At 41.2% G+C, this 23,880-nt stretch overlaps 4 protein-coding genes across 5 annotated transcripts in view; 1 reads left to right on the top strand and 3 right to left on the bottom strand.

Moving 5' to 3' along the window:
• LOC122770457 (MYCBP-associated protein-like) overlaps window positions 1-23,880 on the top strand; it is a 71,354-nt gene that overhangs the window by 27,951 nt on the left and 19,523 nt on the right. The gene's annotated exons all lie outside the window — the stretch shown is intronic.
• Window positions 739-10,855, bottom strand: slc25a10b (solute carrier family 25 member 10b). The gene is made up of 11 exons (XM_044027320.1): window positions 10,277-10,855; window positions 6,300-6,419; window positions 5,741-5,855; window positions 5,421-5,469; window positions 5,247-5,288; window positions 5,123-5,166; window positions 4,966-5,036; window positions 3,414-3,506; window positions 3,254-3,331; window positions 3,045-3,101; window positions 739-2,456 (listed from the first exon to the last, which is right to left on the bottom strand). Exons 1-11 carry the CDS (start codon window positions 10,364-10,366, stop codon window positions 2,355-2,357), a joined length of 861 nt encoding a protein of 286 aa, XP_043883255.1. The 5' UTR covers window positions 10,367-10,855; the 3' UTR covers window positions 739-2,354.
• LOC122770456 (claudin-9-like) lies at window positions 15,434-17,898 on the bottom strand. The gene is made up of 2 exons (XM_044027321.1): window positions 17,699-17,898; window positions 15,434-17,197 (listed from the first exon to the last, which is right to left on the bottom strand). The coding sequence occupies exon 2, from the start codon at window positions 17,071-17,073 to the stop codon at window positions 16,405-16,407; it is 669 nt and encodes a 222-aa protein (XP_043883256.1). The 5' UTR covers window positions 17,074-17,197; window positions 17,699-17,898; the 3' UTR covers window positions 15,434-16,404.
• LOC122770454 (GTPase IMAP family member 7-like) lies at window positions 20,118-23,753 on the bottom strand. 2 transcript variants are annotated; one of them, XM_044027319.1, is made up of 4 exons: window positions 23,645-23,753; window positions 22,954-23,174; window positions 22,692-22,763; window positions 20,118-21,255 (listed from the first exon to the last, which is right to left on the bottom strand). In XM_044027319.1, the coding sequence occupies exons 2-4, from the start codon at window positions 22,961-22,963 to the stop codon at window positions 20,321-20,323; spliced, it is 1,017 nt and encodes a 338-aa protein (XP_043883254.1). In that variant the 5' UTR covers window positions 22,964-23,174; window positions 23,645-23,753; the 3' UTR covers window positions 20,118-20,320. The 2 variants fall into 2 exon arrangements, with proteins under 2 accessions (XP_043883254.1, XP_043883253.1); XM_044027318.1 differs by lacking the exon at window positions 23,645-23,753 and having other exon boundaries at window positions 22,954-23,584.

The raw sequence follows: 23,880 nt of genomic DNA, 5'->3' as shown, positions 1-23,880 counted from the left end.
GAAGAGAGTACACTTAACTGTGGACAGTGACTAGTGGGCAAATTATTCTGCAAAATAATTTGTCCTTGCTCTGATTAGGGCAAATCTGTGGAAGCCCATTTCTGATCGAGAGAAAAAAGAAAAAGAGGTAAAACAGCCTTGATGATAAAAATATCCTCAGAGTAAATCGAAATTCATAATTATGAGATAAAAAGTCATAATGAGATAAACAGTCATAATTATGAGATAAAAAGTCATAATTATGAGATAAAAAGTCATAATAATGAGATAAACAGTCATAATTATGAGATAAAAAGTCATAATAATGAGATAAACAGTCACAATTATGAGATAAGAAGTGCACATGCACCTCAACTGCAATGTTTGAAATGACCCCTTTGAAACGACAGACTAAAATAAGTTTTATCTCATAATTTCGCCTTATCTCATAACTTTGAGGATATTTTTATTATCAAGTTTTACCTTTTTTTTTCTGTTGCTGGCGGAAATGGGCTTCCATACAAATCCAGTCACAGCCGGCAACACCAATGAGTCTGCTGGAACCACAAACACAGCAGTGTACTCGGTTTCATGACATCGACTGTACACAATCCAGATGGCCTGCAGCAGATTTATCGAATGAAAGATATTACAATGAATATGACTGTAGTGATTTGAAACAATCTTCCTCACTACCAAAACAGAAGCGTGCGTCTAACGAACACAAACGGCACATGACACAAAAGAAAGCCACAGACATTGCACAGATATTGTCTTTATTTTTATTCAAAAATCCTTTTGTTAATGATCTACATGATGCAAATTCAACACACCCAGAATTACGGGTCCCTCCAGTTCCATTATTACGACTGTGAATAAAGGCGGGGTTACAATGACCAAACTTTCGGCTCATCTACAGTAGAGGACCTCACACTATCAAGGTCAGAACATGCAGGCAAACAGGGTGACCTAATGGCACTGATGAAGATGCAGGACTTATTATAGGATGAATCAGAGAATGTAAATGACACGTTACTACACTGCCCCCTGCAGAATAGATGCTGTAAGGCAATATTATTTGACAAGGTCTCTGTAAACAGAGTAGGCACAGGCGATGCCTGATTTTACAAAAACCCAAAAGCCACAAAACAGCCACAACTGGAAACGATAATGTTTTGAATTCAAAATAAATGCAAATAAATGCTTCTTTTATTTTTGTTTAAAGTCTATGGCAGGGGTTTCTACGCAGCAGGTTAGGTTTGAGGCGTCCAGTGATTTTCAGTAAAGTGCCTTTTAAAAAAAAAAGAGGAGCATCCTGAGTCATTAAGTCTGACGTGCATTCACCTCGATGAAACGGTAACATTAAAGATGACAATGCTACATGTAAACTTGTAGTGCGCAGCAGATCTCTACAAGCTTCTCTACAGGCATCTCTATTTAAATAGCAAGAACTAAAATTACATCAAGTGGTCATTCACAATTCCACGGGGAGCAGAAAATAAAAGAAGCACTAACAGATGGACCTTCAGGCCCACTTCACAGTTTCCCCACTAACCCTCTCCTTACTGAAAAACAAACTTGGTCCACTTCTCTGAAAGATTTAAGAATAAAATGAGAAAGTTTGACAGTGGTGGAATGAAGTAAAGGAGAACCTGGCGAATATTAGTGAGACTTGATCACAGTACTGGCTGATTTACACTTCAAAGATAGTCATTAGGTCATTAGAAGGCAAACCAATATTTCTGTAAAACTTAAAGTCAGCACTGTTGGGAATGATGACTATGCACGTACGTACGTAATAGCTCGATCAGTCATGTTTTCATAATGGCTTTTTGGGGAACTATAACAGCACTGATGACAAACTTCACTGTGTTTACTACAGAACTTTCTAAGCCGTGGTCTACAATTTTGTTCCGCTAGTCAGGACCTGAAGGTGCTGTACACCGATGGTGGACAGGGCTTAAAGTACTGGGTGCTGAGATTTAAACATAAATCACAAAAAAAAAACAAAAAAACAATATGACCAGCCATTAAGTCTGTCATCTACGATCAAAGTTGATGAATTAGCTGTGGTCTCCCCAACTCAACATTAACACAATGTCTCTTAACATACTTTGACTGAAAAGACTACTACTTTAACATCTGCTAAAACTCATTTTAAACTCCTAGGATTAATTTGGAAGGGTTTGGGTTACCTCTCTATTAAGTAACTTAAAATCCTAGGCCAGGGAATCATTTGTTGTTCCAGTATTCCTCCCTTCCAGCAGTCGGTGCGCTCTGTAGTCAAAATCATTGAGACAGAGGTAGAGCAAAATGAGATGGTGAAGCAAGCACACACACACACACACACATTGATGGCTCCCTGCAGGGTGCGCTCAGGAGATGATGCGAATGCCAAAGTATTTCTTGAGCTGCTCCAGGAACATGAAGGTGAGCACTGTGTGAGGGATCAAGCGGATGCCAGCTGGAACGAGACCCTGCGACAGAACATAGTATTATATGACGTATCAAATCTGTCCCATTACAATTGTCAACCCAAGACAACTACTACTAAAAAACACGTCTGTAGAATAGTGCGTTTACGTTTGATTTGCTGGAACGGGAAGGGAAATTAGGTTTACATCTGGTTTTCTAGCCTCATTTAAACCTGGCATTAAAATGCGTTTTCTGTGATCCCATCTGCTAAACCACTTCAGGAGACTCATTGTGACCATATTGAACAGAAGTGTAAAAATGCAACTAGTCTCCGATGCGTCTCTGCTCCACCCACAACTATGGGAGCGGAAATAAGTTTGCTGGATCTGAGCAACGCTAACGTGAATGTCCGGTTTTCGCTTGCTGGACAATAGATTCCCTCCAGAATTACAGCCTTGTGTACTACCTTGGACTGCATGGTTTTATCTGTAGTTTTACCTGTGCAACAGGGTGTGGTCAGTGTGAATCAAATTGCAGGGTCGGCGTATCACACAACTGACATAATACCTCTAAGAAACCTTTAAAGACCTCCTGATGATCAGTGGCACTAAATAACTAACCGTGTTAATTGAGGGTTTGTTTTTGTTTACCTTGTAAAACGCTAGCGGACCCAACTTGGCAGTTTCCCGTAAGCAGTGTGTCACGCCCTGTGTAGAGAGGTAGAGAGAGAGAGAGAGAGAGAGCGATATGCTGGGTGAAAATGAACACTGACATGAGAGGAAGCAGGATTAGCAGCCCCAGAAAGGAGTGAAAGGATTAGAGGAGACAATGAACCGGGGATTAGGGCGGATCAGCTCACCGTGTACTCTCCCTTTGAGCTCATCAGTCTCGTCTTTAGTACATCCAGAGGTTGACACAGGAACGTAGCGCAGCCTCCCTGCACACGAAAACACCAGGGTCAGTTGACAAAAGAGCCGAGTAAACGCAACAAGCACACGAACGAAAAACTGGATACTTACAGCGATGAAACTGGAAAGGAAGTGTGTGACGATGGTATCGCCCATTATCCCTGTTCCCAACACAAGCTGTTTGGCCTGGTCATAACACGCTAGCTAAAGATGCAAAAAAGGGAAAGGAGAGAAGGTGAAAAAGGGTTAAAAAGAATGAAACCGTGTGTTTTTGTGCTCTCCTTCATTCACATTTGAAACACTGCAGTCATATGTTGAAATGACACTTCTCATTTGAGCTTGGCTTGGTCTTCCTATACCATGAGAAAAAGGAACTGGGCAACACTGGGACGTTTAGCAAGTTCATGTGCTCGTCAAAGCTGCATGCAGAACATCTCTTTCATAGTGTGTCACGTGACACTTTAGTATTGTTATTCTACAGATCATTAGGTAAGTAAAATGTCTAGTGATGAATCAGATGAAGCGGATGATTGGCAGCTCTCATTTCTGGACTTACTGAATGTGCACGGGTGCCATACAGCATGTGCTTGCTAACACAGATTTCAAAATGCTAATTGGAGCTAATGGTGTATGGATTAATGCACGATGCATTATACATTGCATACAAGTAGAACTATTTTAAACATTATCTAACTCGTGTGGGAAATTGCTACGCTGATGAATGACTACAACTTTAATGTCATTTATTTTAATGAAGTTATCTTACTGAATGACTTATACATGGAATCTAAATTTGGCATTCCCGTAAGCATGACTAACAGATCTATTTAAGTACTTAAGTAAAAAATTGAGTTCAAGCTGAGATTATATTAGTTGTAAGATATTAAAATGAAGAAAGAGACATTCCTCTTCAATGACTTGAGAAGACCTAAGAAGACAAAGAGCTTATAAGATTGCAAGTCGCACCTCAACGTAGCTTCCAACAGGATCTCACATAACATCATCCTCGACTGATTAGCCTCCATATGATTTACAAGCACCCCACTTGCTTGTAAGTGGGGTGCTTGTAAATCATGACGGTTGTTCCCCCAGGGCCTGTACTTGGACCTCTCCTCCTTACCATCTACCTGCTTCCTCCTGATAATGCCCTTAGGACATCTGCTATTCATTTTCATAGCTACACAGAACACACCTAATTCTGTTTTTCCACCATGCTAAACTCCACCCTACCACCATCATCCCTCTCTCATTGTTAACATGAAGTCAAATCCTGGTTCTCTCATAACAGCTAATAGCTATGTTTACGTGGACACAGGTAATCAGATTAAAAGCCCGATACAGTCCATCCGGATACAAATTTCATTCCGAACGAGAGGGTTGGCCAAGAAGAATAATGAACAGACATGAAAGTCACAAACACGGAAGAGGTGGACACTAGACAGATAGCGGACAGTGAGGGGACGAGCAGACGTGATTATTATAACACTATTCGTTCAGCATTCAGCTGTGTTGCTCATTATCCATGAGATTTCTATTTTTTATTCATACTGCTTTGTTTTTTTTTGCTTACTATTTAGTGAAACCTGATTAATAAAATGTATTATTATTATTGTTATTATTATGAATTCCGGCCTTTCCCCAGGCTGTGAGTAATGTGACTTGCCTGTCCAACAGTGACCATCGCACCTCTGCTGGATGCCATGGTGGCCCCTGAGAAAAGCTTCCTCACACCCTCTGTGGGACAGGAAATGTGTCAGAGATCAGACTTGATGCCATAGTGTGGTACACATGACATACACACAGCGTGGCTTCAGATTTACCTTCTCTAAAGACTCTGAAGAGCCCGTCGATGGCGTGTTTGTAGCTACAAGAAAACCACCAGCATTAAAAAGAGGAAAAGACTCGAGGGCATCTACAGTGTCAAAATGAAATGACAACACTCACTTCCTCCTCAGTTCTGGTGGTAGCTTCATGTCATTCTGCATCCTGGAAACCAAGAGATCAGATCTTTAATTTACAATTTGTTTTTAACCATTAACCCAAACAGCCAAAAAAAATTGAATGTAGTTACTGAGTATAAATATTATTTCCATGGTAAATATTGACACGGTATCTTACCTGACATTCACCATGTCTGCTGGCGTCCCAACAAACCCACCAGTGAAACCTGCGGGCACACAATCCAGCATGAGTGATACTACACGTGTGTGTACTTATACATACATTATGCAGTAAATATAATGTATAAACAATAGAAAGCTAGGGCATTTTAGCAGGTCTTCACAACATCAAAGGGCTTTTCAGGGTTAGGGTTTCAATTAGGCGTGATAATAAATGTTACGGAATGGGGCTTGGGAATGTATTTTGTCTGGGGGTGTCCTCATTAAGAAAGCTGTACAGGAATGTGAGCAACAGAGTGTGTGTGTGTGTTTTTCCACCTCCAAAGGCTCCCAGCAGGACCTTCTGGTAGAAGGGCAGTGGGCCCTTGCTTGTGCTTCCTATCATGTCCCTGACGGTCTCATAGATTGCAAATCTGGTGAGGGAATAAGACATCTGAGGAGAGGAGAGGAGAGGATGAGTCTGTGGCAGATGATTCAACATTTTCTTTGTCTTTCCACTAGGGGGAGCCTCTAGCAAAATAAAAGTGGCCTATAGTCAGGATGCCACATTTACAAGTTGAAACTTGTCCTACTCATCATCATCATCATCATTAGGTGGCTGATAATCAGTCTTTCTTTTAACCTCCAGTCATGTTGGAGCCACCCTACAGAATTTGCATACCTGCTAAACCCACTGCACATGACGTTCAAATGTAACATCGTTGTGCTTATTTTGGATTACCATATACAGTAGGTGCTAAGCGTGTATCAATTATTGTATAATTATCATCGCTATTTCTATACATTTTTATTTTGTAATGTTGACTAAATGTGGACCCTTGTCAGAAGAGAACTGCAGGGTACCTAGAGAGAAAAGTGTGATTAGCCACATACAGACCTGTCTACACAGAGAGGCGGAGAGGCCACTGTACAGAGCCAGAAATCCATCATTCTTAACCACATGAATGGCCATCCCCACCATCCTCTTCTTCACCTCCTGCTGTGTCTGTAGGTGAACCTGGAAAGACAAGCATGTCAAGGATTGAGGTCATGTTCAACACAGAGTGTCATCCTGTTCATGATGACTCTGTGGTTTTTTTCCTCGTTCCCCTCCTACTTGTTCCTTCTATGTTGCGTTATATGCCAGAGATGAAATATTCAGACAACAACTGCATCAAATGACTAAGGCCGCGTCCAGACAGAAACAGCATGACACATAAACGATCATGAGCTAATAGATAATACCATACATAGATATAATAACAGACACGGAGACAGAATGAACCGATCCAGGGGAACAATCACCAATCTGTTCTGTTTATTCAAGTAAAAGAAGGTCTTGTTTTTCATCACCGTGTTTGAAAGCTCTAAAGACAGGAAGTGTTCCAGTTACATCTAGTGTCTTTTCAGACTGGCTTTAGTTACTTTTCAGTGGCAGCAGTATTGTGTTGACAGTATTACTCAATACAAGACAATGAATGACAGCACACGAGAGAGCTGGAAATGTGACGCATTCGTATCGCATTCGCTGTCTACACGGAAACGCGAGGCTTGGACCTTTTTTAATAGGTGAGGACATTAGGAATGTTATTAATTAGGTCACAAACAAATATTGTAGAAATTCAGAGACTGGACGTCGGACGCAACTGAAAACCTGAGGCTTTATCACCAACATCTTTCAGGTGGACATGAATATCTGGACCAAATGTGCCAATACAAGTAGATATTGAGACATTGTTTTTTTCAAGTATTTTCTGCTGTAACTCTGGAATTGTCCACTCATCGCTGATAAATCAAACCACAATATGTTGTAAGACGAAAGTTCAAGTCACAGGCAGGATAATGTGTCAACGCAGAGCGCACACACACACACACACACACACATACACACAGTGGTGAAACATTACACTGATAAGTGTCTAGCTTAACAATCCTCTTTTTATGAGGTCTTGTTTAGCAACTTCGCCGTTATCCGTTGAGGGCAAACCGATCCACCTATCTGATAGTCTTCCTTAAAACAATGGAGGGACTCAATAAAACCATTCAACTTTGGCACAGTCGCCCTCTGTCTCGTTGTCAGTTGTCAAAGTAGAGGTCGTTTGTGAGTGCTCCAGCCTCTGTGGTGACATTGTTTTAATAACACTTCACAAAGCTTTGATAATTAACAGGAGCTCCTCAGAAAGTCAATAAAATGCATTGATAACAAATAAGTAAATGAATGGCAATAAAAAAAGGAACTAGAGGAAAACAGACAATAAAGCATATGGCTGGACACCAGTGTGACTGACAGCTGGTGTCATCAAATGGGTGATGTAGAGTAGACACAAGACTTCTTATTTCTAGATTAAGCTTATATAAAAAAAAAACAGCCCCGGTATTTATAGTAAGCGGTCAGCCAAAGATGCAGAGATGTTCTACGGTCAGTTTGTCTGCAGCACTTACCAAGAGAATTTAGTGACAAATTATAGAATTCAGCAGGGCTGACTGACAGGAGGATGCAGCAGTGCTCTATTATTGCAGACATTTAAATGCATTTTTCCCTTTAGGTTGTGTGTTGAATTCCTCACTATGTACTAAAAGACAATGTGAACAGTCTAAATTCATTTTCAAGGCCCCTTAGTAACAACTGACAGTAAGTTAGGGAGCTGACTTTTATTTTAGCAAACATTGTAAGTGGCGCTCCGTGCATATAGTCAATTATGTTTACTTGGCATACAGTGGAAACTACAGACTCAAACGTGAGAGTCCTTATCTAAGTCCTCAGCTCCTCCAGGGTGTGTGCGCAAGTGTCCTTGGGCAAGACAATGAGAATGATGTCTGTGAATGATGTCGAACTGACAAATTGGCTCTTAGCTGGTTTTGTGGAAAGGGGACAACATGCAGACGATTCTTCCCTATGAGAAGGAAAATGCAAAGCACTTGCACAACTGTATGATTTCACGTAATAATAGCTCTGGAGGTAAAAAACAAACCTCTGTGTGAATTAGATATCTGCTACTCTGCTATTAAATTGCCCACAACAAACCTTGTCTGTGTAATAAACAGAATGTTTCCATGCACAGTTAAGTCGAGTTCGCCTATGCCGATGAGTGGGGAATGAGTTTATTGACTGCAGTGTGTCTGTCCTTGCTACACTAGGGGGCAAAAATGCAGCCTTTCAGCTTGTTGGTATCAAGTGGCTTCAGATTTAGCTGCAGCTGGTTGTTTGAATTCCCAGTATCATTCCAAGTCTTCCTAACAACCATTAACTTTTTTTCTGTGTACCAGCTCCTTTTTTTAACCTGAGGGGTGGGAACTGTGCACTCACACACAGAGTGCCTGGGCCAAGTTGAGTCTGACTCTGCTCTGACTGAAAGTGCACTCATTTTTCTACCACTTTATACGACACTGAGCGAAAGACAGGGACAATTTAGAGTGTCCAATTAGCCTAATCCCCAAATCTGCATGTTTTTGGGCTGTGGGGGGAAACCGGAGAACCCGGGAGAAACCTGAAAGTATACATGCAGTAGTTATTTAATTCCCAATCCCATTATCTGGGTGTGCAAGTACAACTTTGAGTACATCAATTTCAATTTCAGTCACACTGACATATTTACATGTATTTTAAAATCAGTTGCTTGCCGGGCAAACTAATACACATTATAGAGTGTTTACTTCATCCAAGAGCCTTTATCCTTGCAAACTGGGGACACTGGCTTGACTTGCAAAAAATGAATAAGAATAAAAGTGTACTAATTCTTGAGTAACTGATGCTTTTGTGTGTTTTTATTAGCAGAGACCAAACACAGCTGCACAGAAAATGCTACAGCCGTGAAGACAAACACTGAATTATACAAATAAAACATACGTAGGTTTATATTGCGATTTTATAAATGAGTCACCAGCAAACTAGCAAGTAAGGCCAAACATTAAGAACTCCTCGAGACATTCTTACAAGCAAGTGCTGATTAGTAACCTTGTCTGCACACTTACGCAGCACATGACTTACTGATGTGTTATTGGGTTTAAAGACAGGCATGAGTAAAGTGAGGGTGGATGCATGTAAGACGTAGAAAAACTAGGTTGTAGATTGTTTTGATTATTAAAAAAATATACATACACTCAAAGCAATGAATCCATTATCATAACAGTTGATGATTAACTTAATAGTTGACTGGTCAGGTAATTGTTTAACCCTATTGAATTGAACCCCAAACTTCTGCTTCATAAGGACCAGGTTTTGGTCTCCATGAGGACTGCTGCTCCTGACAAGGTCAGTGTTCATGCCAGAAGAGGTCCTAAAGAGGTAACTAATACAAGCACACGCACAGCACGCTCTTACGCAGCATACTTCTTAAGGACACTCGTAGATATAACACATTCCCTGACACTAACCTTGACCCTAAAACCAAAACTTACATCTGGCAAAGCCTTTTAATAGTTGTAAGAACCAGACTAAAGTGTCCTATAGTTACAAAACCTGTGCTTTATATGGAGGTTTGTTTTTTGGTCCTCACGAAGATTTACACACACACACACACACACACAGAGGCAGACAGACAGACACACAGACAGACACCTGCTGTCAGGCAGCCTATGTTTGGAGGGGAAAGGAAACCCCCACTTGGTGTTGTCTTACAATTACCACATTATGTTCAAAATTTTTCATATTTTATAAACATGTATAAACAGAAAGGGTGTCCTGTTGACCTGCGCCCTGTGTTTGTGACAGGCCTGTACCAATGTAAGGAAGCACGAGACGCTTTTACACACACACACTGACACCATATCATCATACGGTCATGTTGGGTCGGCTCACAGACAGTGTACAGTTTACAGTATACTCATGTGCAGCCTGGTGCTCAGGCCTGCGAGCACTGACTGACTGCGCCTCACCTTTAGCAGATCCAGAGGATGCGTGCAGCACGCAGCCCCGCAGGACGCCAGCCCACCGAAATACCACCGCGAGACCCTTCTTTCGGCCATGGAGCCGACCTCTGTCGCCGTCAGACGCAGCTAAAGCGGTAACCCTTCCTTCCCTTCTTCTTTCCGTCCTCTTGGCCCCGGCGCCTCGACACGCTGCGTCCGGCTGCTATGTGTACCGTCTTGTGCGGCGTGCAGTGTGGTACAGCTGGCTGCAGTGGCGCGTGCTTCACTGCGCACACACACAGCCCCGTTAATCTTCAGACACGCCGACAAGAGACTCACTTGGAGGACTTTGGGCTCCAAAAGGATAGCACACACTCGCGACACATGATGCGCGCGCGCATGTGTGTGTGTGTAAGCGCGCGCTGTCCACTGTACGTGACAGAAGGAAGCAGCAGCTGTAAACACAAGGACAGAACGCAGCCAATTGCCTCCGTGGACGCTGGAGCGGCCTACTCGCCCCCTAAACCCGGGATTCAAAGGTTGACGGTCGGATGTGAGCGAGACGGAGCGGCGCAAACTCGCGTTAGCCTACTTTCCTCGCAACTTACTGTCATGTAGGATTTAAAGCGGTACACACCGCCGCCGCAGTAGCACACATGCAAATATTGGTGATGTCGCTTTAAGAGGAAAAGTGGCCCACATTCTCAGCACCTATTATCCAAATGAAAACAAGTGTTTACCAGCGCTTCCTTAAGTCTGGGCCTAAAAATCCCCGAATATAAAATAACATTCAAATACAAACACAGTAAAGGCTCTCTCACTCTGATAATGTTTAATACAAGACCACCAATGAATGGACTTTGTGAAAATATGAGTAGTATTCTTTATAATATGTGGGCAAGTAAATATGAGACACTGTCAAATCTGCCCATTTTTGTGCAGGTAATTCACTGAGTTTCATTCAGATTGACATAAATTGAAGTTGTGCTCCCTCTAGTGGACATTTACGTAATGACAGACAATTTCACTGAACACATGTTGCAGCATGTGGAGCAGGAGAGTTTTGGGGAATATAACCCTGTCTCTAAGGATTACCACAACCAGTTGGGTTTGTTTTGTTTTGTTTTTGTCGTCAAAATAGTTAGATGATGTAAATCTATGGTTTTTGAGTTGTTTCTGCGAGAATTGAATCAAATTTGGAAGAGTCGCTGTCTTGTTTGTTGAGGCTGTTGTGTGAAAAGTGTTTTGAGATGTTCATTTAGTCAGTGCTGATGTTAATTTAATGTAACTGCAGTATTAACCACGTGAGGGCACTGCATTTCATTGTTTTCACTGTCATTTAATTCCACAATATATGCCTTATTGTTGCAATGCGTTTCAGTATATTCAATGCTAAAGTACAGTGGCCAGTGTGAAACAGAAAGTTTACATATCACAAAATAGTACAAAGTACTGAGACAAATTTGCTGAAGCTGAGACATATTTACATTTTAGGAAACAGATTTACGAACTGTGAAGCACTTTTACAAAAGTAAAAAAAATGCACATTTTGTAAAACAAATTTACAAACGGTCAAATACTATTACAGAATCCCAAAATTAATATACAAAAGCCATTGTTCTGACGGAAAAGGAACAGAGTGAGAGGTCAGTTTGTGAAGCCCTCTCAGTTTATGGTGGCTGTTACTGAGTTGTACATTGTAAATGTGTTTTGTAAATGTGTGTCTTGCATCTCATGAAATGCATTTCATTTAGTCAGTGAATGTAAATTTGCCCTCGAGTTTTGTAAGAGTTTGTAACATTGTTTCACACCTATACCAGCCAACACTTGCATGTCTTCTAGACTTTGTTCTTTATATTTTGTTTCAGTTTCACATAAAATAAGTGATTTAATGAGAGCAAGCTGGAAAAAGAGAGCTGATCGAAGAAGTTAAGCGTCACAAGCTTCATTGGACCTGCTATGTTCACTTCCTGTCAAGTCTGGCTGTGGAATGTTGGGCAAGAAGAGAATATTCACATGCAGCTCAGCTTGACACATTGGACGTGTTCTGACAAGTTTAATTACCAGGTTTTGCAAACGTGATCATTAAAATTATACATAAGCCTCAGTTTTTGAAATAACTTCACAAACTACAGAGCGATCATAGTGAGATTAAACATGCCCAAAGTGCAGTTTTTAAAGTGATTTTTAATTCAAAAAAAGAAAAGAAAGCATCCACTATCAAAAAGAGAAACTGCACATAAAGTCATCAAATACAGGGAGTGGAGGGAGCTGCAATAATTGGCTTTTAAACAGATTTTATTCTACTAAATTAAACAAAATAATACTCTTAAATGCTTGCTGGTGATTCCCTCAAATAATGAGTTGTAGTTTTAGTAAATCATTGTACTACGTTGAACACATCAGTTTCTGTGTCTACTGCCCCCAAGTGTATGACTGCTGTCACAACACTCATGTGTTTTCTAACTGGAGATCTTCTGGAATGAAAATTGATCATTTCCTCCCTCATATTGGGACTGACTCACCCTTTAGCACAAAAGCTTTAGAAGCACCAGGTGCACAGTTAGACAGTTTCTCCCCTATAGATCTCCCTGAGTTAACATCGTTAGTTTCATCATCTAAGCCATCAACCTGTCAGTTAGATCCTATCCCCACCAAACTGTTTAAAGATGTGTTTCCTTTAATTAACAACTCTATATTAACTCAAATTAATCTATCCTTATTAACTGGATATGTGCCCCAAACGTTTAAAGTAGCAGTTATTAAACCCCTTCTAAAAAAAGCGACCCTTGACCCAGATATTTTAGCTAATTACCGACCGATATCTAATCTTCCCTTTGTCTCTAAAATCTTAGAAAAGGCTGTTGCCAATCAATTATGTGAATATCTGCGCATTAATGGCCTGTTTGAAGATTTTCAGTCAGGTTTTAGATTAAACCATAGCACAGAAACGGCACTAGTTAAAGTTAGTAATGATCTTCTCTTGGCGTCAGATAATGGTCTAGTTTCTTTACTTGTCCTGTTAGATCTTAGTGCTGCATTTGACACCATTGATCATGATATTCTACTGCAGAGATTGGAGCAGACTCTTGGTATCACAGGTGCTGCCCTCTGCTGGTTTAAATCATACTTATCTGATAGATTCCAGTTTGTTCACGTTAATGATAAAGCCTCATTACAAACACAAGTTAATTGTGGAGTTCCACAAGGCTCAGTGCTTGGGCCTATACTTTTTACCTTATATATGCTTCCTCTAGGGAACATTATTAGAAAGCATAACATACACTTTCATTGTTATGCAGATGACACACAGCTATATCTATCGATGAGGCCGGATGAAATAAATCAGGTTGTTCAACTCCAGGAATGTCTCAGAGACATTAAGTCCTGGATGACCTGTAACTTTCTACTTTTAAACTCAGATAAAACTGAGGTCATTATACTCGGCCCTAAACACCTCAGAGAAAAACTTTCTGCCCACATTGTCACTTTAGATGACATCACCCTGGCTTCCAGTTCCACTGTGAGGAACCTTGGAGTTACTTTTGACCAGGAAATGTCATTTGATTCACACATAAAACTAATTTCCAGAACAGCCTTCTTCCACCTGCGGAACATTATGAAAATTAGAAACATTCTGTCTTTACAGGATGCTGAAAAACTAGTTCATGCTTTTGTTACATCTAGATTAGATTACTGTAACTCCTTATTAGCAGGATGTTCTAACAAGTCTGTTAGAATCCTTCAGTTAATTCAAAATGCTGCAGCACGAGTTCTGACAGGAACTAGAAAGAGAGACCATATAACTCCAGTGTTAGCTTCTCTACACTGGCTCCCCATACAGTTTAGAATTAAATTTAAAATCCTCCTCCTCACGTACAAAGCACTTAATGGTCAGGCCCCTTCATACCTGAAAGACCTAGTCTTACCCTATCATCCTAATAGACCACTTAGGTCACAAAATACAGGTTTACTTGTGGTTCCCAGAGTCTGTAAGAGTAGAATGGGAGGCAGAGCCTTTAGCTACCAGGCTCCTCTCCTGTGGAACCAGCTTCCAATGATAGTTCGGGAGGCGGACACTCTCTCTGTATTTAAAGTTAAACTTAAAACTTTCCTTTTTGATAAAGCTTATAGTTAGAGCTGGTTCAGGGAAACCTAAACCATCTCTTAGTTATGCTGCTATAGAACTAAACTGCTGGGGGATTTTCCGGTGGTACACGCACATTCACTCTCTCACACTCAGCATTTGATTATGACTTTTTATATGTCATTAACCTTGTCTCTTTCTCTCCCTAGTTTGTGTCTTTCCTTCCTTCCTCTCTCTCTCTCTGTATTCTCATCATGCAGGTTGCAGGATCAAGATCCAGTTTCCGAGGCTACGCTCATCGTCACCATTATTATTATTTTGTAAATTAAAAAGTCGATATCAGTAACTGTATAAATTTGTAACCTGATACAGTTGTTGTGTATCTGCTGCTGGTCTCCCTCTCTCTCTTCTGTCTCTCCCTCATCTCCCTCTTGTCCTTTCTCTCCCCCCATTTTCTGTCCCCCACCTCTCCACTATCCCCCATTTTTCCTTTCACCCCAACCGGTCGAGGCAGATGACCGCACATCTCTGAGCCTGGTTCTGTCAGAGATTTCTTCCTGTTAAGAGGGAGTTTTTTCTCTCCACTGACGCCTAGTGCTTGCTCATTGTGTGAATTGTTGGGGGTCTCTGCTCTCTTTGATGTTGTCTATGTACAGTGCCTTGAGATAATGTATGTTATGATTTGGCGCTATACAAATAAAATTGAATTGAATTGAATTGAATTTTCTTCTACACGTGGCGTGATGGATCGCTGTGCTTTATGTTATTATAATATTGCTTTTCTTATACTGCTTCTCTTTCATTATCAAGGAAAAGTGACTGATCATGTGTCTACTCATGAGTGTCATGACTCATGAGTAGATTATTTTCATAATCAAATAATCCGGATAATCCAGTATTTGTTTGTTACATAAAATGTAAATCAGTGTTTTCCAACCTGGAGATAATGGTGTTGTTTTGTCCACAAACTAAAATGATTCAGTTTAAATGATTTTATTTGTTATATGGAGCAAAGACACCAGAAAACATTCACACTGAAGAAGAAGCTCAAAAATCAGGGGAACTTGTTTTAATCATTAAAAAAAAAAACTAGTTGACGATTAATTTATTCATTGATTAATAATCGAATAAGCCCCAATCATGAGGGTTAAATAAGTTAAAGCTTTTACACACATACTTTTAAATCATAAAATATGTGAAAATATAAAGTTGTTAGAATGGGAGTTATTCTCCTATGTTTTGAAGTCAGCAGGCACATGTACATGTTTGAAAGAACAGAGCTCTTATTGTGCGTAATCCGTGATAATCCATAAAACGATACTTTACTATAGACTTTTATCAAGTCAACTGTAGCCAAAGCTAGAAATTGTCATCACAACCCAGTTAATACTCTAAGAATATAACTCAGCAACATGTCTTTTTCTTTCATATTAAATAAACAATTGGGAATTATGATAAATGTATCAATGTTGCACGAGTACTATTCATTGGTAGTCTATAGTATATATATTCATATAGCAGTAAAACAGATTAGTTAAAAATATGATCTTTTAAAGTTATGCTGAAAAGGCACATGAAAAATAACTTTAAATAATACAATACAAGAAAATACATAGAAAATACAAGAAAATCATGTATTTTAAGGAGTACATTTGCTAAATTATTTAAAAAATAAAATAAAATCATGCACAACTGTCACTGCCCACACATGTTCACTGAAAACACCAGCATGCACACAAGTACTATGAACACTGGCCTTCTGTACACATATCACCCACACACACACACACACACACAAGCAAGCAGAGGCAGAGTGGCATTTAAGAAATGCAATTAGTAAACAGCTGTAATCCTTCAACAATTGATTTCTACTCCCACGTGAACACAGAGCTTGAAGTTAATTTATAAATCTGCATGTATCTCAGTTAGATTAGATCACATATCCACAACACAGTGTAGGCTGATAATAAACACAACATAGCCTTATTGCAGTTTCCAGAGGCTTTTTTGTTGACATGGTTGTGACCTCCTGTGTTTGCTCACACCTCACATGTCCAGTGAAACGACCTCATACAAAAGATTTTTCCTGTTGCTTCGCTTCTCCTGCTCCACCTGTCTGCGGGTTGTCTTTCGCCGCTCTTCCAAAAACTGGCAGCGCTCTTCCTCCTGGTGGAGAAGAGCCGACATGCAGCAGCGAACCCCCGACCAGGAGCAGTAGACTGGCGCCCCAGCCAAGGTACAGCGCTGGTCCCAGCTCTCTCTTAAGGGGCGCTGCAACATTTGGATCATAGAAGTCCCTGATGATTGCATAGGCCGTCCAACAGATGGGTAGCAAGTAAGCAAGGCCAGCCACAAGGAAGAGTACCCCTGCTATCCTAGCCAGCCGAGCCTTGGGGGCCTTGTTTCCGCTACCCATGCAGTGAGTGCACTTGGCCCCTGCCACCCCAATTATAAGTGCCAGAAGGCAAAGGAGTAAGGACAGGACAATGAGGCCCCGGGCGGCCTGGGCAGACTTGGGCAGGGCCAAGGTGGAGTCGTAGGTCTTGCATTGGATATGACCTGTGGTCTGAGACAGGCAGTTCATCCACAGCCCCTCCCACAGCACCTGGGCGATCACTAGCTCCCCACCTACGAAGGCTGACACGCGCCACAGTGGAGCAGCGCACACCAACGCCCCACACACCCAACCCAGCCCAGCTAAAATCAAACCCATCACCTGGAGACCTGTTGATGCCATGATCACTCTAGATCACTGTCAACAAAAATGTCCCTCACAAAATCCTTAAATCGAGTCTTCTTGACCAAGTCTTCCCTCAGTCATTCAGTGTATGCTTGTCAAGATTTGTCCCTCCACTCTTCTTCTGTAAGAGACCCAAAGATGTTTTTAGTGCACCTATGTTATAGAATCAAATGTAAACAAATACAAAAATATATGTAATTTAATAATAATAATATATCTGAACTAAAAAAACAAAGATGATTAAAAAGAAGTAAACATGCAGTGCAATTGCCCAGAATTTAACAGAATTGACAGTTGAAGCTAAAAACTACTACAAAACTTATTTGTCTAACAGATGTCCACTGTTTCCCATCAAAGACCTAAATCTGTAAAATATAATTCAGCAAATGTGTCTCATACAATTAGATTAGTTGGGATTTAAAACGACTATGAAAGAAACATAAATAAAAAGTAATTATCTATTTACATTTCAAGCGACACACAACAAATCTTACTGTACAGATGTTCAATGTTTTTCTTTTTCAGGAAATTCCAATTTTGAAAGTAACTTTAAAAGCAAATAACAACATCAATGTAGTTATCCTCTAAATGCAGAGCTCAAGCAAAACTCCACAAAACTTACTTTGCCAACAGACGTCCACTGTTGGGAGTGTCAATAATCCTTTGTGTGTTTTCTTGGTGGTATGAACATGTAATGTGTCGTCCTTCTAATGTGACTGACCAGCTTGTCTCTGTGGATTTCATATGCAGGCGTGTGGGAGGGCCGCAGTGTGTAAGGCTGCATACTAAACACACAAAGCAGAAAATGACAGCACAAGGACACTTTTGTTGATTGTGACCATGTTGTCATTCGTTGGTATTTGACGGGACAAATTTAGCCAAAGCGTTAAAGGAGTAGTTCAGGTTTTTTTGAAGTGTGCTTGTCTGCGTCATTGACACATTGTTGATGCAGACTTCACCAAGCACACCGATGACTGTGCTGCTGTTTTCCAGGGACTAGCCAGGGACCTTGACACTTGTTCTCACTGATACCATCAGAGCTGTCATCAAGTAGAGGAAGTTAAGTTCCAGTGCAGAGCTTTATTGGCCCTGTGGACCTCTGACTAATTACCACAACACTGCAGTTCTGTTATGAGCTAGTTTCTCATGTCAGGCTACCCAGCTCCTAGTAAAGGCTTTGGTCATCTCCCACCTTGACTACTGCTAACAGGCCTGCCGACCTGTGCTGTGAAGCCACTACAGATGGTCCACAACGTGGTGGCGCGCCTAGTCTTCAATCAGCCTAAAAGGGCACATATCACCCCTCTGTTCATTGAGCTCCACTGGCCTCCCTTAGCCGCATCACATTCTAATTACTGATGCTAGCCTAAAAAGTGCTCCATGGGTCTACTCCCATAGACTTAAATGCTCTCCTAAAGGCTTATGTTACCCCTCGACTACTCCCTTCATCAAAGGATAAGGTCAATCCAGACTCTTTTCATGTATTGCTCCATGCTGGTGGAATAACCACCAATCACTACCAGAACCTGTCTATCTTCAAGAAGCTCTTGAAATCCCAGCTCTTCAAAGAGCATCTTCTGTCCTAGCACTTACCTCAACCCCTACCTCCTCCTTCTGCACTATCTCCTTCGTACAGCATTTACTTTGCTGCACCAAAGTCAGGAACACCCCTGCTTTTACCTCACAGGGACAAAAGGAGCTGCTGGTCCACTGATGCTTTGTGTCACTAAGGTAATACTGAATGTAGAATTTCAAACACCAAAGTCATAATATACACATTTGACATAACCTAAATTAAATTGGGCAGCAGTGGAATAGCAAGTTGTCTCACAGCAAGAAAAATCAGCAAAATTATTCTCAAAATATCGTAGGAGCACATTAAATGTGGTTAAAATCTGTTTCCCTCAATCTCTGCTGGCAGCTGTGTTAATAGTAATAATAATAATACATTTATATGTAAAATGCTTTTGAAAATGACACTTCTTTGAGCATTGCCGCTCCCAGACTAGTTCATGGAAATGACAACTTTGTCTGTGGTGTTCTCAAGTCTCAATCTATCTCTTTTTTTTTTAAACAATGAATGAGGACTATCTCCACTAGGTGGTGATATACGAACCATTTGCACATACAGAGATAGGTTGGGTCCATGTGCTCCCTACACATTTCGCTCATTGCAGGAGGCGTCTTGAGAACGAAATGCCTTGTTAAGGCTCTGTCTGTCAGCAGAGCGTTAAAGATAAAACGTACCCGCGGCTTTGGTTGCTGCAATGCAGTCAGACTGGTGGAAATGTATTTATGTATTTATTACTCCAGGACAACCTTTGCCTGCAGCTGTTCAACACTGCCATGCAAATAGTTTCATTTCATGAATAATCACAGTTAATGTGCGGCAAGTTACTTATGAAGTATTACTCTTTTAAATGTACTTATATAACTTTATATATTACCTGGTATTAACGTTGCCGTGTTGTAAATACAATAAAAAATTGACGAACAACATTATTCTCCTAGAACTGAATCACAAATTGGCAGCCAAATCAGTAACTCTTGTGTTATTGTGCTTATTAAACAGTAATAACATTACAATTACTGTGTTACATGCATAAATGAAGCACCCAGCACTGTCCACAGCACACTCTCTGTCTCCACAAGCTCTTCCAGCATCTTAAAATAAACCTGTTCTTCAGTCTGATGCTGATCCCATGCAGTCATTACCACTTAATCCTTGTTGTGTGTTCAAGCTCATGTAGTTAGTGTAGTTGTGTAGTTAGTGTGTGCTGGCAGTCATGCAACGGCAGTAAAGTGAAGGCTGTTCCTCACTTCAATGTAATCAGACGGCGGACGTTTTCCATTGTCTCATTTCCTTTAGGGAAGTGAGCTCATAATGTTTCTGAAAATAAAGTGAAGCAAACAGCAGGCCACAGTTGAAATAAGGGGCAGTAATGAATCTCAAAAGCATAGCTACATAGAAATGGTACAATGGCACAATTGAATGTGAATATTTTGTATCATCTGTTCAAGTACAACTCGCTCCAGCAGCATTCAATTCACACGTTTCTTTTAATGTAATGTGTCAAAAACATAATCATTAAGGCAGCAGAATGCAGAGACGGCCAAAACAAAGTCATTCACTGATGCTCTCAACAGTAAATACAATAGCAACGTGTAATGCTAATCATACATTCAGTGTCACACAGTGTTGCATACTGATGGACGTGTCCTTGTGGCTAACATGATGTTGAAGTTATACTGGAACAGCTGCTTTAGATTTACATCGTATGCCCTTCCACATGCAAATGGCTGTTAAACCACACAAGACTCCCAGGACGAGCACAGGAGCTCCAAGAGCCAGAGCCACTGTGGTGTTAGCTCCCACTGCTATAACCATACCTGCAAACAGCAGCACAACAGCTGCAGCTGCGGACACTCGTATGTTCTTCCTTTTGACTCTCTTCTCCTTTTCTCTCTCCTTCTCCTTCTTCTCCCTTTCCGCATCCCAAATTTTCTTCTCCTCTGCTTTCTTCTCCTCCTCCTCCTGTTTCCTCTGCTCCTCCTCCTCCCTCAGCTTCCTCTGGGCTCTTTCATACATCTCGTTAGTGTAGTGTTTCCCCCCGTTGTCCTGTACCATTTCCTTAATCATAGTGATGAGCTCTGTGACCTGTAGGCGGTCGTCCGCGTCGTTGTTGTTGAAGGCGTGGTATCTGCGTCCAAACGTGATCGAGAGTCTCCGTAGCTCTTTGCACTCCTTCAGAGCATTGTCAGCTTTAGCCTGATCTTTACATGTGAACAACATGATAGTGTACATGGAGGCATCGTCCCCAAAGTTGTCCTGGATCCACTTGACGGCGTTTCTTTCCTCCTCTGTGAACCTCACCCCAAGCCTGATCACCAGTAAGAAGGCGTGAGGGCCGGGCACTGACATCTTCACACATTCCTCTATTCTGGTTTTTAATTCTTCCACCGTGATGCCTGTGTCAAACAGACCTGGAGTGTCAATCACCTGGACCGCGGTCCCGTCTACTTTACCACTCGCAGTCTCACAGTGTTTGGTCACAGACACGGGGCTCGGGTCCTCTTTGAAGGCAGCCCTGCCGAGGATGGTGTTTCCTGTTGCACTCTTCCCCGATCCAGTTTTACCCACCAGGACGATCCTCAGGCCACCACCAGACAAATCCAGGGCTGTAACAGCAGAAGCAAATCATCACGACAGTAATAATCCACTGGCAGGCCAGAGAATTGAAGGACAGGTGTGAACGCATGCAAGGAAAATACAAACGGCTAACTTCTTATTCTGAGCAAGCAAGAATTGAGAATTAGCTGCACTCAAATATTGATGCAGCATTACTGGATTAAAAAAAATGATATATATCTTTCAGGCCAGAAAGCATGATTTTCACCTTTAGTAGTTTTGTGGGACCGATGTTTTTGGGGGTCCCGGTTTGCTTTGTGTTTTGCACAACAACGTCTCACATTCATACTCCACTGACTGGAGTGTATGGAGTGTTTCCACCAGCTCGCCTCGCCTCGGCATGGCACGGTTAAGTTGTGTTTCCCCTAGCGATAGCACCTGGTACTTTTTTTTAGTACCTCCTCTGGTGAGGTTCCAAGTCAGCTGAGGCGATACTATGCGTGCCGTCGCCAGACTGCCGGCCACTGATTGGTCAGAGTGCCGTCACAGGAAGAGGCGTCCGACACAAGGATCAAGCCGAACAGTGCCGAAATGTAGATCAGTTAAAAAGACTTAACAAATCTCAATATTTAACAGAGGAGTCTGTGGTGTCTTTAGAGACAGCACTGCTAGCTTCACAAACCCTAACCCCTGTATTTCATTCTGTGCTCCGGTCATGGAGGAAGTGCTGAACAAATAGTTTTAATGTGAAGTCACGGCAGTTTCATGCAGCCGTAGGTACTATTTTTGTGGTGGATAACCAACCTAAACTGTGCCGTGCCAGGTGAGTTGAGCTGGGACCATAGGTGAAAAAGGTGCTTTAGTAGCAATAAGGCACAAAAGCCTGCAGACCAGAGAGCATGGTGAAAGGGATAAGAGTACAATTATAACACTACAACATTAGAGAGTAAGGTTTATGTTTACACTTTGAACCATTTTTCATGATTTGTGATGTCGTCAAAATGTGCCGTCACTGTGCCAAGTCAGGCTAGAAACACTGGTTAGAACCTGGCAAACCTATAAACACCTTCAAACTCTTATTTTTAATCGGTTGATTGATTTTACCAAAGAGCAATCATATTGTAATCCAGCATTAAATTCCAAAATGTCTTATCTAGTCTTTTTTTATGTCAGTTAGTGCCTGTAATGTTGACTTACTGCCTCTTTTTTATTTTCCTTTTAGTGATGTAGTGACTTCATGATGCTGTTAAGGCACTGCACATTTCTCTCAGTCCCTCTTAAGCCATCCAAACAAACATTTCAAAGACACACCTAGTGCTGGAGAATAATAAACCTCAGGGAAGGGGATGCTTTATAACGTGGCACCGTTTTTACAATGCTACAACTAGTTAACCAGAAAACTAAATGAAGCCATTGGTTGATTCTTTAAAAAGTGTAACTTGTGGATTTACTGAGAACACAGGAGAGAGACAATGAATGGGCCTACCGTCAAAGTTATTGAGACCACACCCATCAGATCGGGGTAGAGTCCTCTGCTTCTTTTCCCGTAGTGGTATTGCTGTGAAATGATGCCATTGTGACACAAAAGAAAATCCAGATTTGACTGACATCATTATTATTAAGGTCTGCATTATGTCTGCGGCTCTCTCTTGCGCTGTTTCCAATATCAAATGTCACATCTTTTGAAACTCAAAAGCATCAATGCTGTTATATTTTCAATCATTATAGGTCAGGTCAAGTTGTCTTACCTTCAGCCATTACTTTGGATCGATCTCTGCCAGTTCCCAGGTGACTGACTGTGTTGTCCCCGGCCCGCGTTGTGAACTTTGGCAATCTCTGTCGCTCCACTTTCTGAGAAACTTCTGGGACCTGGCTTATGGACGGGGGGCTTCCTATTTCCTTGTATTGTCTTTAGTTTACATCGAAAATGTGCATCTCCAGAGGGACTGTCCACAGCTCTCTTAACATGCTGCAACCATTTGTACACATGGTTGGTATTTTATTTTATTTTTTATAAAAAAAGTCTAATCTCAACACGCGAACAGCATTCAAGCTCCTTTAGTGATAAACATACATTTATTCCACTATGACCACCAAAAGAAGTTTCTTTAAAGGAAGGAAACAAGAAAACCTCTGGTGTGTGTCACATCCTTCCATTGTTGATGTCTCCTCCCATTTAAACCAAGGCATTTTGACTGAGGACCCCTTTTTTCAGGTCCCTTCCAAAACATTCTTATCTGATCCATGCAATTGTATTTTCATTTCAAATAACACAGTGCATTTAAAAGAGAACATACAAACTCCATACAGAAAAAGTCTCTGTGCACAAATCTGAAAAAATTACTAAAATTCCTTCAAACCTCTACTGATATTTAATCTAATACTCATGTGAACTGTAAACTAGTGACAGCATCTGTGTTTGTCACAGGACTGAAATACCTGTATCGGTGTTCCTGTCCACTGAGGAGGAAGCTTATTTTTCGTCATTCAGGTCTAACTGTCCTCGTCCTGTCGTGTTTCTCCATCTTCTTTTCTCTCCTCTAACATCCTCCCCACCTTAATCTTTTTTCCTCTTGAATTTCTATTCCAAAATGACCTCTGTCTTAATCTGGTGATGATTTTTAACCAGTAGGTATTGTGCAGGCATAGAGCACAGATACTGTATCAGGGTTAAT

Source organism: Solea senegalensis, linkage group LG6 (genome assembly GCF_019176455.1).
Source record: "Solea senegalensis isolate Sse05_10M linkage group LG6, IFAPA_SoseM_1, whole genome shotgun sequence".
Taxonomy (NCBI): Eukaryota; Metazoa; Chordata; class Actinopteri; order Pleuronectiformes; family Soleidae; genus Solea; species Solea senegalensis.
This window is presented reverse-complemented; position numbering and strand designations above follow the sequence as displayed.

Bases quoted from the DNA above. Each gene is read 5' to 3' on its own strand.
- slc25a10b (XM_044027320.1), bottom strand. From the start codon at position 10,366: ATGGCCGAAAGAAGGGTCTCGCGGTGGTATTTCGGTGGGCTGGCGTCC. The intron at 5,470-5,740 runs GTGGAAAAACAC...GTGTGCCCGCAG, and splicing joins CCTGCTGGGAGCCTTTGGAG to GTTTCACTGGTGGGTTTGTT. The intron at 5,289-5,420 runs GTAAGATACCGT...CTTGGTTTCCAG, and splicing joins GCAGACATGGTGAATGTCAG to GATGCAGAATGACATGAAGC.
- LOC122770456 (XM_044027321.1), bottom strand. From the start codon at position 17,073: ATGGCATCAACAGGTCTCCAGGTGATGGGTTTGATTTTAGCTGGGCTG.
- LOC122770454 (XM_044027319.1), bottom strand. The intron at 21,256-22,691 runs GTAGGCCCATTC...CTGCTGTTACAG, and splicing joins TGGTCTCAATAACTTTGACG to CCCTGGATTTGTCTGGTGGT.